Below are 18,777 nucleotides of genomic sequence, written 5' to 3' on the forward strand. Positions count from 1 at the left end.
CAGGTCGGGTCCTACTCAAGGGGAGTCACTTCTTTGAGGGAATTTCAGACGGCGGTTTGGTTCTCTCAGAAACCTTGACGGCGGTCGGGTTTCAACCCTAAAAGTGTCTCAGGTCGGGTCCTACTCAAGGGGAGTCACTTCTTTGAGGGAATTTCGAACGGCGGTTCGGTTCTCTCAGAAACCTCGACGGCGGTCGGGTTTCAACCCTAAAAGTGTCTCAGGTCGGGTCCTACTCAAGGGGAGTCAGTTCTTTGAGGGAATTTCGAGCGGCGGTTCGGTTCTCTCAGAAACCTTGACGGCGGTCGGGTTTCAACCCTAAAAGTGACTCTGAGGTCGATGTGTGAGTGTATTGTGTGATATAGGTTTATCGTTTCCTAGGGATTTTTCTAAGATTTTTAAGTTATATTCATTGTATTACTTTAGACTGGAATTATTTAATTGAAATTTTAAGGGAATTTAGGGGTACCTGGTTCCCAGATAGCTAGGTGGTAGTTGGGTTTCAGCCCTCAATATGGTGGGCTGGAAATCTGGCTAGATCATCATAGTTTGTATTATATCGCAGGCTGAGTTCGTTTTCTAATAGACTATGACAGGTAGTTGCTTGGCTCACGTGGTACAGGGCAAGTTTTTTTCGTCACTACCTCTCACAACGCTCAGTACTTTGGTGGCGTGATGCAGGCACAAGTTATTTATTTTTTTGTGTTTTTCTTTTTCTGTAACTTCTTCATTTTTAATGGTACTAGGTTATTGGCAAGTAAGAATATCAATAGAACTACCAGTGGCTAGATAGTTGTATATAGTCGTTTAATTAATTTAGATTTCATCATATTTAGGATTTATCATATTTTTTTATTGGTTATTTCCTCCCTTTTTATTGTTACGTTGTCTGGTCAGTCTGCAACCATTGTCTTGTTTTGGGGATACCTTCGGTTGGGACTAAATTTTCCCCAAAACTGATTATGGGTTAGCCAAATATGTGAACGCCAAACTTAATTGAAAAATGTCTCAATCTATTCTACTCCCCTCCAAACAGATGAACGAATTTGGAAATTAAATGTTTATTTAACAATAAGTAGTTAAATCGTAGTTTAATTTTAAATCGTCTAAATCACTTATTCCGCCTGCGGTACTACCGGGGCGTCCCGCCTGCAAGTAGCCTTACTTCTCACTTGGTTCCGTGCGATATTGGCTATACTCTCAAAGCACAAACAAGGTTTAAGATGGCGGTGTTCAAGTCCCAGAAATTTTTTACCTCCCTCCCGCCCTACAGATATTGGTTGCCGGCAACCCTATTTCTAGTTTATGTTAGTTTATCACTAGCAGGGGACTAAATTTTCCCCAAAACTGATTATGGGTTAGCCAAATATGTGAACGCCAAACTTAATTGAAAAAAAATGTCTCAATCTATTCTACTCCCCTCCAAACAGATGAACGAATTTGGAAATTAAATACCTTTTTCTATTGAGATTTGTTAAGAATATTCAATTTTTTTTAAGCTTTAGGGTGTTCTTTCTTTTGAATCTTAACCTTAAAAATATTATTGAAATTTTTACGGCGATCTTTAACCGGTATGACCGATTTTAAGGGAACCCAACCGTGATCAGGATAGGATAGAGTGATCTGTCGAAGACGAAAGTGTCCCAGAAATTGTGACCTGGTTGATGTATGTATCAAAAAACTTCTTTCTTCTACATTTTGACTTGTTATAAGGAGACTTTATCATTACTTTTAGAGATACTAAAGAAACTAGCTGAAAAAAATTCGATTTTTTAAACTTCCACAGATAGTGATCTGTGAAAACTAATTTATTTAAAATTATTTAAAAAATAATATCAAATTCGATTCTATTATTTTATTAGTTTTCTTGTATGCCGCTTCTTAGAAGCCGTATACAGTATGTTCTTTATAAAGTTTTTGATCAAAAAAGGGTTCAGACATTGAGATTTCAACCTTTACTTTTTGCTAGACGGAACAAGAAAGCGATCATCCATTCACTTTATTAAGTTTGTTTGTTAACACCTTTAAAAAAAAGAGAGATCAACCTTAGACTATTTCTTGTTTCATTTGTTTATTAACACCTTCACATGAAAGAGCAAATTTTTTTGTTTAATTTCAACAGCTATAAAGGTGTTACAGAACAATACAATAAATAAAAGCAAGTAGAGACCACCTCTAATCTCAAGATCAATCAGAAATAATTTATGCAATTATTCATGCATATATTATGACGTAAAAGAGAAAATAACAATAGGAGACGAAGTAAGGATATGTGACGAAGTAGTGCTATGCACACCCCCCGGCTATTAGGTACCCGAGAGTATGTCAAGCAGGGGTTTTTGAGGCATCCTACCCAATTACAATGTTCCATTCTTCTAATTCACGTGTTAGTACGCGACACGATTGCTGGTATCCCACCCATCCGAATCTTTAATTTTGATGAGACCAATCTCAAAATTGATCTGTACGAGGAACTTGTTTTGGTTACACATGGTAAATTTAATCGTCTGGAGAAGTTGGTTGAGTACTCCAAACAGGCCTTTAGGTATTGACTATCCGTTAATCGAAATTTCCCCTCAAGGGTTGCGTTGTGAATTTAAAGATCCAAACTGTTTCTAATATGATTTGAAGACATTACTAGTGGATTGTCGTTTTATAATCCTGAAACTTTTGAATGGTTATCTTCGCGTAGGGGGCGATCGTTTCTTCTAGGATTTGGACTTCAAAATGGTATTTCAACTTTTGGGGTAACTCTTAGACCAGTCTAATTGCACTTGTTGTTGACCACCTACTCCTTCCACTAATATCTAAAAAATAAACAAAAAATATGTATCTCTAATCAACTTCTCCATGTTTCTTTTCGTCTGGATGTCTGATGTACTGCGGAAATGCGATCGGATAATATCTGCCACCTATGATAATATATAGATCGGAAGAGGTCTACGAGCCGTGGACGAAGGGTACTCCAGGGGCGGTGTAAAAACCAACTGAATCAGGCTACGCTTCGAGGATTGGTTCTTTCACGTAAGTCTTTGTTACAATTTCATTGTTTATAAAAAGAGGAAAATGAGAAATCTGATGAAGAGATATAATGTCTTATGGAAAAATCAATGTTCTTCTGTATAGAACATGAAGTCGGAAATTAAGTTTCTGCATCTATTTTGTACCTTAAAACTTAATGAATGTTGTGAAAAAATGAGAATTTTCAATTGAATATTGAATTCTGCAGGTCGTTCTTGGACCGCGATTGACAAAATGATGAAACCTGCCTGTCTCATTGGGGACAACGTCAGCTTACACTTCTCAATAAATGTTGTTGAGGTTGGTTTATAGTGTGGTCGTGTTACAAAAATACAGGCTGTTTGTAGGAAAACATAAGATCTAGCTGAAACTTTCTCCAGACCTTCTCTATAGGATGCTTATGCCTCAGGAAAAAATCCCCTAACATCCCAATGGTGGAACATCCCTTTTTTGGGCAATTTTTATTTTCCCCAGCCAAAATCCTAAGGGCGAAATATTTTGAAATTTCAAACTCATTTTTAGACATTATCAAGTATACCATTCGAAAGCTCTCGAACAAATATATAGAAGACTTTCAAACGGTTATAGCCGATTTCCTTACCTAACTCGAGATATTTCATGCACAAGTTCCACTTTTCGCCACATTTTGGTCTAAAATTGACCATATATAACATCTTCTGCGTGAATTATCTTGAGTTAGGTAAGGAAATCGGCTATACCCGTTTAAAAGTCTTCTATATAGTTTTTCGAGAGCTTTCGAATGGTATATACTTGATACAGTATATGACCCCCAAAATGGAGACGGCCCCCAAAACGGAGGTTTTCATTAAAATGAAGATTCTGACTTGTAGATTTATCAGAATTAAACGATTTTTGTTTATTTTGAAAGAATGATGGTTATACTTAAAAATGAGCATGTTTTTACTGGTTTGATACAGATTCAAGATAACATATTTGCGTCTAAAGGAAATATTTTAACACCAAAATTAGATAAAAATTGCATATAACTCACTCTAGCTCCTTGGATATTGAAAACAAGTTATGAAAACGGGGTATAGGAAATTTTCTACACCTAATGCCTTTCAGAAAATGCAAATACATTAGTGACTTTAGAGGCTGGGTAAAAGATATAGCATCTTGAAGGTCAACCAGTATTTTGGATCCCCAGAATCAGCATTGACAAAACCTAAAATTCTAAATATGAGAAAAAACAAAAAATTAACATTATTTATAAAATTTTTCGCTGAATCAGCAAAAACGGCAAATTCTGTCATTTTTTTGCAAAATATAGGAGAAAAATATCTTTAAAGCTTAATATTTTCAGTTTCAGTTAAGCTTTTTTTCTAAAATTTTCACAGCTTATTCCATACATGAATGGAACTATTTTCAAAAGAGATTTGTTTTCAAAAACTTGATTAAGACGTTGTTAAATCAAAATTGTCATTTTGAAAATTTCTAAATTTTCAGTTTGGACTTTGCAATATCGAAAATCTTGAAATATTTCATAAAAGTCATAAATTTTACATCCATCGGGTCGTAAATTTAAGGGAAAACACAAATATGTTCATAGTTTTTCCCCCTATTACCACTGGGCTTAATAATTTGATTTTAACTACACCTCCGTTTTGGGGGGCCCCAAACCTGCATTTTGACAACCAAGGGTATACTGTAAAAATTTCATCAAATAAATTTATGCCCAAAACCCTTTAAATCATATTTCAAAACTATGGTCAATGTTTTGTATTCATATCTTAAAGATATCTAGAGAAATCGCTAAAATTTCAAACCTCCGTTTTGGGGGCCATTAGAAAAAAGCTACCTATCTTTAAGCGATTGAAAAATATTGCTGAAATTGAAAATTTTGAAAAAGAAATTCCAGGAAATAAAGTAGAAATGTTAAAGGTTTTCATGCAGCAAAAATCTTTGTAAAATCTCTTTTCCTCTAGAGATTTGAGAGAAATTTCAAATTTGATCGCCGTTTTGGGGGCCACATACTGTAATGTCGGAAAATGAGTTTGAAATTTTCAAAAAATTTTGCCCTTAGGGTTTTGCCTGGGGAAAAAAGAAATGTGCCAAAAAAAGGATGTTCCACCAGTGGGATTTTAGGGGATTTTTTCCTGAGGCATAACCATCCTATAGGGAAGGTCTGGAGAATGTTTCAGCTGGATCTTATTTTTTCCCTTAAATTATGCTAGCCGACCCCACTATTAAGCTTGATCTTAATGAAACGCTTTTGTTCGTTACTACAGAGCTTAAGCAGCCTATAAAAGATTCCAAACTAAAGTGAAACAAATAATGCCACTTATTTTAGGAGTGCGAAAGAGGAAACATACTCTTCATACTGCTTCCGCCCAATTCCACACATTTATCTCAACCACTGGACGTAGCCTTTTTCGCACAATTCTACCCATTTATCGTAACCACTGGACGTAGCCGTTTTCGCCCAATCCCACCCATTTTTCACAACCACTGGACGTAGCCGTTTTCCGCATGGCGCATCGACCGTTTTCCGAGGATTAAAAAATCTGATTGGAAGGATGTATACTGACCGTATAGCGCATTGACGTAAGTGAATAATTTGGATTTTTATCTTATCAAGTTTCTTTTGCCATCGACAATCTGTGATTAAATATTGTGACAAGAATTCCCTTCCCCCTAGTATCAATAGCGATTTTATGTATTCGAGATAAACCGAGGAGGACGGTATAAAGCAAAGTTGACATGTCTCCAAAATCACCGTCCACTTTGCTCGACGACGGTAAAAACACCAAAATACCGACGTCTGTTTATGTGAGCAAAGGCGATATAGAGCCGTACATGAACTATCGACTGTGTTTTGTATCGATTTCACTTACCGTCGCCCTTGATATCCCCCGATACATAAACTCGGTATTGTTGATGGGTGGGAAGGCTGCCGCCATGCACAGAAAAAGCTCACACCAACACTGATATGCAAGGGAAAGGGCTTTTTCAAGAATTTGCCACATATTTTGTGACTGATTGTATACGATTCATTCGATATTTGAAATATGGATTCATCCATAACCGTCACGTTCACACATACATTCACCCCACTCCAATCACAGATCAAAGTATAATAGCATTTTTTAATGCCGTCGAAGTTTACACACTGTCTGCGTTGATAATTCCTGCATTATTCAATTCCTGATAACCTTTGTCCCAAAGAGTAAAAAAAAAGACTGATTTAACGTATGCTTACTTCTGTTTTGGATTGCATGTGATTTAGTTCTTTCTTCGCTTTACATCATGCATTCAAAAAAGATGGCAGAGGAAGAATTCTAGAATCACATGATTGTCTTAATCTAAAATCTAAATGTACGACCCTAATTGCCCAGCTTTTCAGGTAAGGCATTAGCCACGCAACGACAGTTGAAGCACTACTTATTAAAGGTATAATCAAAAAAATTGAGATATTTGGCATGTTTAATCTTATATTGTTCTGAGCAAAACCTCAAAATATTTTTACCTAATTTTTTTCCAAAGTCGAGATATTTAAATACAAGTTTTTGACTTTTAGTGGGAAAACATATCTCGATAAATTGGGAAAAATTTACCCAAATATACTTTTACTCAAGCCCGCATAAACTTTCTGCAGGCCGAATATCTCAAACCATCTGATTATTCCTTTAAAGATGATGGATTATTTTGCTCGTGACGGAGAAGCTCTGTTTAGTGTTCTAAGTAAGATATCTGTGGTTTGTGCAATCGTGTTTGAAGTCCTTGCGGGGGAATTGTGTATGAGAATGGAAAAAATTATGTCAATAGAATTTGGTTCAGTACAGTGTTTCGCCGCCACTAAAAAAAGAAACCTAATCGTAATGGACTCTTTTAGCGTTTACGTTTACCAAAAAGACTCGGATAAAATAGGGGTGTATGATTTGTTAAATTTAGATTTAAATTTGATTTGTTTTATAGCGTTCGTGATTTGTTAATTAAAAATTATTTTATTCGTTTCAGAAAAAGCTCCTGACACTTCATCAAAGATGGAACGATGGGGAAACCCTTTTCACAATCAATCCGAGCCTAATGAACAATATGCTACACATTCAAGGGCGAATTTATTCCGACGGTCATATTTTGGGGAATAATGGGCTTGTGACACCAATAAACCATTATTAAAGAATGACCCTTCCTCGATCTCACACGCACAGTGCTGAAGAATCAACCGATCATCCAAGCATTTCTAATTTGCGAGACCAACAACCGACAATAGTATGGTAATAAGATATAATCGTACACTCGGTGTTCTCCCATACGATAGCTGCAATGAGACTTATTGTGCTTTTTCTGCTAAGAATTCAAGGTTAGGCTGAAACGTATGTCTTTGACAATGAGGTAAAAGAGTCGAATTTCCAAACATATAAAACGTTAATTTACGCCACGCAGTCGTCAATATGAACAGGACCTTTTTGTTGGCCGGATCTTGAACTTTTCATCCATTTCTTGTTAAGGGAATGCTTACCATTCGATACAATATTGTTGAACTACCAGAATTCGAAAATGTAAAATGCAAAAAAACAAACAAATTGATAGATTCAATCTGTCGTCCGAATTATGGCGCACATCCCTAAGCATCACTCTGGCTTCCCTTGGGTAGCGTGAAACTTCCTATCTAGCCCTCGTCTATATCTCATTGGTCTCTCATTTATTCACATATAGTTGCCCCCGCAGGAGCGCAGCGACGAGGAGGCACTCATAGTTTCACGCATAGATATTGGGTTGGAATCTCGAAAATTTGTTGCGTTTGTTTTGTCGCGCAAGCATCCCCATAGTTATTCTCTTCCGTAAATGTCCGGTTTTTTTTCCGAGACGGCAGTTGCTAGCCTGAAAGCATTTTCATTTTTATAGAAGGCGCCGCGGGCATTTTACTCGTCTTTTGCCAGTGTATTCTATTCCGCTTTTAGAATTTGGCTCGATTGGTCAACATGCAGGAAATAGAATGGAGAAGTTTCGGGAAGTTTTTAAATTCAAGTTCTCTCTCCTGCAGTCAAAACGCACTTACTTTTGACTTTGGGATTAATAAGATATATACATAAAGCAATCAGTGAATTTGCTGACAGTCAAATTACAATCTGTCTCCTGTTATAGACATTCAGATTGATTCATTTTTCGACCCAAACAGTTTGTCCCGGACGTTTAAACTGCCACAGTTCTGAGAGGGTACTCAGGACTGGGATAAACACTGTCAAACCCAGTTTGAGTAGCACCCTCAAGCTGATTGAAAGTAAATCAAAGTAAAATCAAAGTAAAGGAATTACAATAACTTATATCATAATTTGTTTGAAACAAGGCCGGTCTGATATCACACTGAGATTGCAATAAAAAAAGGGACAAAAAGGCTTGATAAAGGCCGTTCCGTGAAAATTTAAAGTAGCACTTGAAAATCAATTTGTTTTGAATTGAAAACTTTTTACGGTCATGGAACAGGAGGATTTATTAATTGACTTAGATACAGCATTGAGTGTTGCGCATTTCCAAAATTCATGTAGAACAACTCGCGGTCGTACATATTCTTGCGCTGTTGATTGTTTTCTCGAAATAAGTTATCGCCTGCTTCTTCCTGAAATTAAAGCGAAACTCTCATTTGAAGAATTAAGTGAATTCTTTTATTTGCTTTATATAAGTGGTTCGATGGAAATTCCAATTGAAAATGATATCACTGATGTCAAAAGTAATGCGTTTAGACTGCTTGATGAAATTCGTGAACCAATATGGTCAAAAATTATTGAAAATTGTGGTACGTATGCTAGCAGAAATAGTGATGCACAGTTTACAGAGCTTTTTTCAGATAACCTTTTCAAGACATTATCAGAAGGAGAGAAAAGATTGTTTGAAACAAGATTTGATGTTCGAGGAACTTGCCCTGTTTGTAATAACGAGAGACAAAGTAAGACAGGTATCATTGTTGCTCTTCTTACAGACTTTTTATATCCAGAGATAACGATTGACCCAAACAACTGGCCAGATTGTGTGAATAGAGCTCTTGATACAAGTACAGAAGTTTATTGTAATATTTGTTCTGTCAATATTCCTGCCCGGTATCAATCTGTTGACCTTCCATGTTATTTGTTGATCGAATTTAGTTCTACAATTCACAACAGTTGTACATTTTTGGATCAAATTACCGTGAAAGGAGATACTTATAGATTACAAGCCGTTGTAAGAAATCTAGGTTTTCACTTTGCATGCGGTGTATTTATCGAGAACAAATGGATTTACATTGATGATTTGAACCCTGAAAAAATAATTTTTGAAAATGTTAATGCAATGTTTTCAGAAAATGATAAAGGATGGTTTTTTGCTTTTTATAAAAAAACTGATGAAGAAACAGACTTTGTGGTGCATGATGCAACTGCTAATGTCACAGCAAATTTTAATCCAGAAGAAATCATCGTTAAGAAAAATATTCAGGCTGATGAAATCAAGAAAGAATATCCAAATCGAAAGAGAAAATTTGTCAACTATGAAGGACTTTGTAATAATAATAGTAATAATAAAAAAGTAAAGCTTGATGATTTATTCAAAAACATTGACAAAAGGATACAATTTGACCCTTCAAAACAGAAGCCAAAAATTAGTTATCAAAATAGAAAGACAAAATTATGACCCTTTGAAACGTAAAGAGCGACATCAAAATTCTTATGACCCTGAAAAACAAAAAGCAGAATATGATCCCATAAAACGTAAAGCAGAATACGACCCTGCCAAACATAAAGCAGAATATGACCCTGAAAAACAAAAAGCAGAATATGATCCCATAAAACGTAAAGCAGAATACGACCCTGCCAAACATAAAGCAGAATATGACCCAACAAAACGTAAATCAGAATACAACCCCACAAAACGTAAAGAAAGGCATCAAAAATCATACAACCCAGAAGAACGAAAGGCGAAATATGACTCTCAGAAGGTGAAAGAAAAACTTTGTTCTAAAAAACAAGATAAAGGATTAAATTCCCAAGAAACCGAAATTGATCACAACATGAGTAAAAACATGAAAGATTTTCAGAAATCTATGAAGTTTTCAATTGCTCAATGTCAAGCATGTTTTGAATCCTGGCCAATAAAAATTATGTCAAAAGTAAACTCAGTCAATGATTACATTTGTACGCGTTGCAAAAGAGACAAAGGTACTCCCAGAAAATTCAGTTCTGAGAATAATATGAAACCAAGTCCAGTACCAGAAGCACTGAAAGGTCTCACGCAAATCGAAGAAATGCTTATTGCTAGAGCTTTTCCTGTAATGCAAGTGTATACCCGACCAAGAGGAGGTCAGAGAGCTTATAAAGGTCACGTTTTAAATTTACCTCATAATGTTCAAAAAATTGCAGATGTCCTACCACGAGAACCCAGCGACATTCCTATAATGATTTTTAAAATAAATGGGAAAAATAATACCTCAAAAGAACTTGTCGTTAGACGTGAAAAGATTCTACAGGCATTGTTATGGCTGACAGGAAAAAATGAACAAGGTGAACCTAATAATTTTCTATATAGTGAAATCAATATAGATATGGAAAGGCTACAAAAGCTGCCTGAAAATGGATTCGTTGACTTACCAGACTTGCACGTACAAATGAATGAGAAAAATGATATTGACAGCGGTGAAGAAAATGAAAGTGATAATGAAAATGAAGATGTCAGTGAAAATGAAGAATTACCAGATTTAGGTCCAGTTAATGATGATAACGATGAACGTGTTTTTGATGAAAACACTGAAATGAAAAGTTTCTTACCATCTAAACTAAAGAAAGCAAAGGAAGCTGTCTTAACAAAAAGTGAAATTTTGAATACAAAAACTGAAGTTGATATAGGAAGTACTCCACTTAGTGAATTCAATACACCCTACTTAGCAAGTCTTGCATTTCCAACATTGTTTCCAGACACAAAAGGTGACCCAACTAATCCTGCAATCATAAGGGAAATAGCAAAAAGTGAAACAGAGAGTTTTGCTGAAAAATTGAAACACTTAATCAAATTTGCCGAAATTGATGACAAAGGAAAATGGTTTTATAGATTTGCATCTCATCCAAGATTTTCCTTTTGGGGCTTCAATATGCTGTATAGAAAAAGATTGATTAGTCAAGGAAATTTTTTTATCAAGCAAAACCCAGGTGAAGCTAATTTGAGCATTGAAGATTTACAAGATCTTGTTAGGGATAATGATTACTACGTAGTAATGAAAAAACTTCAAAGATACTCAAAGAATGTAACAGGTACGAATGCCTATTGGTGCGATGTCAAGGAAAAATTAAAAGCCACAATAACCCAAATGGGCACGCCAACTATATTTTGGACATTGAGTATGGCTGATTTTCACTGGCCAGACATTCATGATTTATTTTCTTCAAATGACGAATCTGAATCTGCTGATTTTAGACAAAACATTGTTGACAATCCTCATATAGTAGATTGGCTCTTTACTGAACGAGTAAAAAGTTTTGTAAAACATTGGTTATATGAATCTTTAAATGCAGAATGGCATTGGTATAGGTTTGAATTTGCTGTTATGCGTGGTTCTCGGTGGTTCTATACATTGTCACGGTTTAGCAAAATTGAAAGATGATCCGGGAATATGTGAGTTGACTGAGAAGGCTCTTCAAGGTTTTTTGGCACAACAAACTTTATCAAGTCAAACAGAGATTGACCTTGAAAATAATACTCTTTTAAATCTTGCTGTAATCGAGGGAAACAATGCCGAAAGGCAAATCTGTGATTATGTAGATTCTTTAATGACAGCTATGAATCCAATTGAAGGACCTGTTGATGAATGGGAAAAGCCAAATGTTCATCCATGCAAAAAAAGACTTGAGGATATACCTGAAGAGGATTTAGAACAAGATTATATTGATCTAGCAAATAGCGTACAACGGCATACAAAATGTAGTTCAGCCTATTGTCTAAGAACTAAGAATGAAGAACATGAATGTCGTTTTAAATTTCCTTTTGAATGCTGCGAGAAAACACATTTAACCTTTGAAAAAGTAAAATTGAAGAGAGGCGGTGAAAAGTATGTTCCAAACATTGTTCTGAAAAGAAATGATCCTAGAATGAATAGACATCAACAGCTTCAATTACAATCATGGAGAGCTAATTGCGATATACAAATTATCCTTGACCACAATGCTTGCTTGAATTATATTGCCAAGTATGCATCAAAAGCAGAAAAGATATCTGATGTCGCAAAAGAAGCGTTTACATCTGTCATTGGTAATCTTTCAGGAAAGGAAACTTCTGGTAATATTTTTCGAAAACTGATTATCAAATCTGCCGGTGAAAGAGACTTTAGTGCTCAAGAAGTAATGCATCAAATTATGTCTTTGAAACTACATTGCTCTTCATTTGATGTTGTAAGTTGCTCTCTTGAGGGATCAAGACAAATGAAAATTGACAATGATGGCGTTGAAACCAAAACCTCTTTCTTAGATGATTATGCTTCCAGATATGTTTATGAAGACAATGAAATTAGGCAAAGTAACCTCATAGATTTCGTTTCGAACTGGAAAATAAGTTCTAAAGACAAAAAGATTCAAAAAAGGAAAAAGGCAGTTGTTGTTCGTACTTTTCCAAATTATAGTCCAAACCCAATGAGTGACAGTTATCCTTTATTTTGTAAATTCCAATTGATCAAATATAAACCATGGAATGATTCTGTAGACAGTCTCTGGGAAGGTTTACAAGCAACAAATGAGACATATTGCCAGAAATGGAAAGAATTCATTAACAGCTCTTTAGGAAGAGAATTAGTTCCAGATTGGAAAAGGCATTACATCAATGCAAACAATTTTGAATATCAAGTCGAAGATGAAGAAAATGAAGAGGAAGAAAGTGAAAATATTTTTTTACATGAAGATTGGATGGATATAGCAGACCTGAATCCCGGGGGGGGTACTACCCTTGTCGACCGACGGGGGTGCTCCGCTGAGGTTCGAAAAATGGACCCTACGTGGGACTCGAAATTTGCGAAAAAAGTGACCCTGAATGGGACTGAAATTCCAAAATTTTCTACTTTTTCCCCAAATTTTCCAGAAATAGGCACCCTACGAGGGACTGATTTTTCTATTTTGGTGTTTTTGCGACCCTACCTGGGACTCGTGGAGGTTAAAAAAGGTACCCTGACCAGCGGAGCATCCCCGTAACCCATTTTGCCCTAGTACCCCCCCCGGGACCTGAATTTCATGCCCAATAATGTTTCTACAGAAAATCAACAATATTGGACTGATTCTTATGATTCTTATACTCAAGATCAAATTAATGCAATGCCCTTTTGGATTGAAGAGAAAAAAAAGACTTTTGAAAACGAAAATCCCACAGATTATAGTCAATATCATATCGAGAACTTAAATTCAGAGCAGCTCCAAGCTTACAATATTGTACATGACCATGCTCAGAATATAAATGCTGACCCTTTACAAATGATAATTACTGGGATTGCAGGAAGTGGAAAGTCATATTTAATAAATTGCATTAAAAAACTCCTTGGCAAAAAGTGTTTATTGACATCTTATTTTGGTATTGCTGCCTTTAATATTAATGGAAGAACATTGCACAGCACTCTCAAATTGCCAATTCGAAGCAAGTTAAAGCATGAACTGAAAGGAAAATCACTTGATAATTTACAAACTAACCTTAAAGACATAAAGTATATTACTAGGTCACAGTGTGGATACCACACTGAAACGACCGCCGGCAAAAATTCATGTATTGTATATGCATGCTAAAATTTACGAAATTACTACTCTATAATTCGGATACGAGCGTCTTAAATCTTCATCTCCTTAATGTTAGATTTTTGGGACTATCTCCTTGGCATTTAACATTTAACAGCAAAATTAGCTATATTAGATTTGCAATAACAAATACAAATTTCCAGTTTTTATTTTTTGGAAAAGTCATGCGTTGAAAGAACAAACCAAATGCACAAAAAGACGACGTGACTTTGAAAGGAGAAAATTTGTACTTTAAGACGGGAGGGGTCCACTACAAAGAGATGAATCCTAGGGATTATTGATAGAGATGTTTCTGAAGTCCTAGAAAAACCTTCAGAAATCTGATCTTTTAAAAAGTGAGGGCCAAAAGAGCGGTAAGTGATAGGGAGCATATTGCCGTGGGTGAAAATTTAAAAAGAAACCATAGTTTTGGTGGCTACAATTTTGAATGAGTATTCATAACACAAGATATTAGCACATTCGATAACCTTTACAAAAACATCCTTTTTCTTTGGCGACATTTAGGTTTAACAACTTTCAAATGGGTAAGAGGCTTCAAACGAAATGACATACATATTTTGTTGGTGTTGTAAGAAATGTGAGTTTGTAATAAATGAAAAATTCAAGAATTCTAGTACAACAAAATGTTTAATTAACAAATAACTAATAATGCTCAAACATGAAATGAATTCCCAATATACTTTTTTTTTCTCTCATGATCTCTTCTTCAAAGAAAGTAAAAAAAGAATCTGTGGCGTATTTTTAATCAAGCGTCGTTTCATGATTTTAAAAAATTAATCAAAGTCGTTAATAATTATCCAAAGATAAATTGATAGGTTATAGTGATCGAGTAATCAGAACGAAAAGAAGAACTTAAAACTCCAAGTTAAAATAACAAAATAGATGAATGAAATAAAATTTGAAGCATTCACTGCATTGCGAATTAGCCAAACTATGCCTTAGTAAAAGTAAGTTTAAAAACAAAGACGTTTGTCTCTAGAGTAAATTTACGATGTAAATAAAATATCAAAAATACAAGCTACAAAACATTTTAAAAATTAAGTTTTGTTCAATAAAAGACAAAAGAAATATGCAAATAAAAACTGGTACAAAGTTTTAAATAGAATGTTTGCATGTATGTATACATAAATGTATCAACGTAAAATATCAAAAATAAGCTAAAAAGTAAAGTACTTCAAAATGTATATTATATTATATATTATAACAAAAGAAAATATGCACATAAAATCAGTATAAACGTTAGTAAGTTTTTGAAATAGGATATTTCTGTTTTTCCTATAAAACTTAAACTTAAAGTTTAAATATCTTTTCAATAAATAACAAAATAAATATACACATGTAAGAAAGTTAAAAAGGCTCTTCTTAATCCTTTGTCTTTGGATTTAAAAAAGGTTTACTTTCATTTATATTGAGACGGAAATATCGTTTAATTTTGAAAAGGCAACAAAAAGAAATTAAAAACAGTTTTAAACACTGAATAGAGTTGTAATAAAGGGCGAATGTATTAAAATCAAATTTCTTTCACATAACGATTTAGCTAGGTTTGAACAGGTTCAAAAGATGTCAATATAACGTGATCAAAAATACATGTAAAATAAGTTCAGTGTAAGTTCAAATAGTTCGGTGTATTCATATTTAATTAATACTGGTTATGACGTTTCTTCTTGTATTGATGACAACATTAATATTTTCCAAATCCAAAATCGACTGTTTTAATGTTGTTAAGTCCTTGACGGTAGATTCACCAAAGAACGTGTTTAAGACATCGCCATAAACTTTTGAAGAGATAATTTCGTCTTTTGAGTCGAAAAAGTCGATCATAACGGTTATTGAGGAAGATTTAGAATTCTGGGTAAGTTTATCAACCGAGAAAATTTTTCCGCATTCTTTGGATGAACAAGAACACATACCTGTTCCAGTTTGGATATTAACCTTGTTGTTACAAAATAAACAGGAGAGAAAGGTATTGGCTTTGATTGCTAATACTGATTTGATTGTCACGGTTTTTTCTTCCACTGAGTGATCGATTTCAATGGGATTGAAGGTTACATCGATGTCTGTTGATAAAAAACAGACAGAAGTGGAAAAATCTGTCCCCAACACAATCTCGTCACTTGATAGCTGTTTGGCAACAAGATTAGTCAGCTGTAGCAGTTGGTTTTCTCTGATAATATCTATCATATCATTCCAAAATGTTATTTTCATTGAAGCGGTTCCATCGTGGATTAGACACTCTCGTTTTTTGTCTGTGCGTTGCTTGTTGTTTTTTTCGTAGGTTTTCAAATTGGGTTTTTCGAGAAACTTGATTTTACCAATGATAGATGGGATCGAACCTTCACCATCCACAGTGCTTAGATTGTATGAATCTGCCTCGTTCAAATCGAAGGTTATCCTGATTTTAGCTTCTTCAATATAACTGCTTTTGTTGAAAAAATGCAATCCGTTACCTTTGTTAAGCTTCATTATAGAAACTGGTTCCTTGTTGTGGAAATATGATAATAATTCTTGTCGCACTCCAGTAAGGTCCGGATGGTTGTTCACCAAAATCCTTTGAAATATAGTTGGACCTGTTTTGAAATGAACGTAAAACTGCTTTCTGGTTTTTTCACGATTTAGTTTGATTAAACCAACTGCTCCAACATAACCATGGAAATCTGAGAAAAGTAAAAAAGTCATCATTAAAATTTTAGGTTGTCATGTAAAATATATTTTCTTCCCTATCTTTACTATATTTTGATGAATTTGACATCACAACAATCAGCGACATGAAACAAACCGCTAGGGTGCCTCAGTTTGTATAGGTTACATAAAATGAGGTTATTTTGAGCAACACGAGGGACTTTCCTTAAAGTAACTGGAAATTTTTCAAAAATTGATATAAGGTCAACGAAGTTGGAAATATTAAAAAAATTAACAAGCAGGGAGTGTTCATTAGGCACTCAAGAGTAAATTGTCTGAAATATCACCTATCACATTGAACTTATAATTTTTAGCATATGTTTTAGCTAACTAGATTGTTAAATTTGATAAGGATCATTGAGGTGTAAAGAGAAGATGTTTTTGGAGACATCTTTATTTTACTCTTGGGTACCTAATAGGTGTCCCCCCGCTAATTAATTTTTCGAAAATTTTCCACCCATGACATTCTTATTCCAACCCCCCCCCCGCTCATTAATTTTTGGCAAAATGTTTTTAAAAGTTTTCTCTTTTGTCCTAATTCTGAAGTATTATCCTCCTTTTCAAAAATTTTCCACCCAGGATATTTTTATTCCAACCCCCTCGCTTATTAGGTTTTGAGATTTTTTCCAACCCCCTGCTTATTCCAGTTTCCCCCAGCTATTAGGTACCCGAATGTGATTAGTGATGAAAATTTAAATGTAAAGCAATAAATCAACGAGTATGATAACATTCGGCTTTGCTTATGAGTCTTCTCAGAAAAATTGAATTATTCATGTTGGTTTTAAAAATTAAAGTAATTAACTTACCAGTACCAGATGTGGCTTGTTTAGGGGAAGGTGATGGTACAAACTTTCTCATCGTGATTTTGGAAGGTGTAGTCTTTTCTGGTGTGGTCATAACTGAAAATAAATTAATAATAAGTTAATTTCATAGTCAGATTAAATACTTTTGTAATAGAAAAAAAATTGGATGTAATAAGAAAAGTCAGACGTGGATGTGAATGGCCGGCTATAGCACGCACACACACATGCTGGCAGATGCCTAAAACTGTTTGTGAGTGTGAAAAGAGCATGTCAAAATCAAGCAAGAATAGTCATTAGATTGTAAATTTTTTGATTAGGGGTTTTATTAGCACACACAAGGTTTTCTTAACCCTATTAGCCCCAGGGGGGGGGGTAGAATCTACCACGCTGGAGTTCTTTTGTTTATATCTCAAAGAAAATTTTTTTAAACGACTTGAAACTTTCTGACTTTTAATAAAATCTTATTAAGAGTACTTGTGCAAAATTTTAGGGTCATAGGTTGTCCAGATCAGGTTTTATGACTTTATTGTGAAACATGACATAAAACCCAGCTAAAATCACTTAAAACTCAAAATTTTAAAGTGCTGATAACTTCTTAACTATTTATTCAATCATTTTCAAATTTTGACACGTGATAGGCATTGATAATACAAATTTAAAAAATCTAAAGAACATTTTTGAAAATGATGACGTCATCATTTATGACGTCATCAAATTTTGAAAATTTTACTTATCTTCAGCATAGATTTTAAGAAAAACTCTTCATGGAAATTGCAAAACCGGCAATTATGTTAAAGAACACTCTTTTACCTTTCAGAATCTTCAAACAGAATTGAAATATCTTTATTGGTTCAACTGTAATAGACATTTTTGTAAACCATATATTTGGGCTTTTTTCCGAAAGGTCGAAATTTTGTGATGATGTCATCAGTTTTTGCATGACGTCATCAATTTCTTTTTTCTTCCTGGAAAATTGTATCATGATGGAGAACATCTGTACCAAATTTCATGGTCATACCTCTCCTAGATCGAAAATAATCGAGGGTGGTAGATTCTACCCCCCCCCCTGGGGATACAAAAGTCAAAAAAGCTTGGGGCTAATAGGGTTAATGGCCAGGCCTGAAAGTAAAAAATTAATACCTTTATCATCCGAAATGTTGTCATTTTCAGCAAATTTCTTTGAAGTTATTTCTAAAGTAGAAAATAGTGGATATGAACATTTTATATTAATATAAATATATTGGTTACCCACCAACTAAAATAAAGAATATATTTATTTCATTTTATTTGTTTTTATTTTCATTTTAATTACATATGGGTATTTGCCTAATGTAACGAATTCCAACTCCTGTTGGGACAATTTGTCTGCTCTCCAAAGCTGCCCCAAATTTTGCAGACACACATAAATTCTCAAATTCTAGCTCAACTGAAGTTGATAATAGACTCATCAAAAGTAAATTAAAATAGTAAATATACCAATTTGATTTTCAGTTGGATCCACCAAAGCTTTTTTGCAGCGTGATGTT

The 18,777-nt window shown here is 34.6% G+C and overlaps 1 protein-coding gene and 1 long non-coding RNA gene across 2 annotated transcripts in view; one reads left to right on the forward strand and one right to left on the reverse strand.

Moving 5' to 3' along the window:
* The first annotated feature begins 7,134 nt into the window (after positions 1 to 7,134).
* LOC136817479 (uncharacterized) overlaps positions 7,135 to 18,777 on the forward strand; it is a 33,677-nt gene continuing 22,034 nt past the window's right edge. The window contains exon 1 of the long non-coding RNA XR_010848100.1: positions 7,135 to 7,256. This is a non-coding gene — a long non-coding RNA (uncharacterized lncRNA). The remainder of the gene's footprint in view (positions 7,257 to 18,777) is intronic.
* On the reverse strand, positions 15,190 to 18,765 carry LOC136817460 (uncharacterized). The gene is made up of 4 exons (XM_067073793.1): positions 18,728 to 18,765; positions 18,392 to 18,442; positions 17,255 to 17,347; positions 15,190 to 16,423 (listed from the first exon to the last, which is right to left on the reverse strand). The coding sequence occupies exons 3-4, from the start codon at positions 17,343 to 17,345 to the stop codon at positions 15,405 to 15,407; spliced, it is 1,110 nt and encodes a 369-aa protein (XP_066929894.1). The 5' UTR covers positions 17,346 to 17,347; positions 18,392 to 18,442; positions 18,728 to 18,765; the 3' UTR covers positions 15,190 to 15,404.

Source organism: Clytia hemisphaerica, unplaced genomic scaffold (assembly GCF_902728285.1).
Source record: "Clytia hemisphaerica strain Z4C2 unplaced genomic scaffold, Clytia hemisphaerica genome assembly, whole genome shotgun sequence".
Lineage (NCBI taxonomy): Eukaryota > Metazoa > Cnidaria > Hydrozoa > Leptothecata > Clytiidae > Clytia > Clytia hemisphaerica.

Excerpts from the sequence above, each read along its gene's own strand:
- LOC136817460 (XM_067073793.1), bottom strand. The coding sequence starts at position 17,345 with ATGACCACACCAGAAAAGACTACACCTTCCAAAATCACGATGAGAAAG. Across the intron at positions 16,424-17,254 it reads ACAAGCCACATCTGGTACTG|ATTTCCATGGTTATGTTGGA; the intron begins GTAAGTTAATTA and ends TACTTTTCTCAG.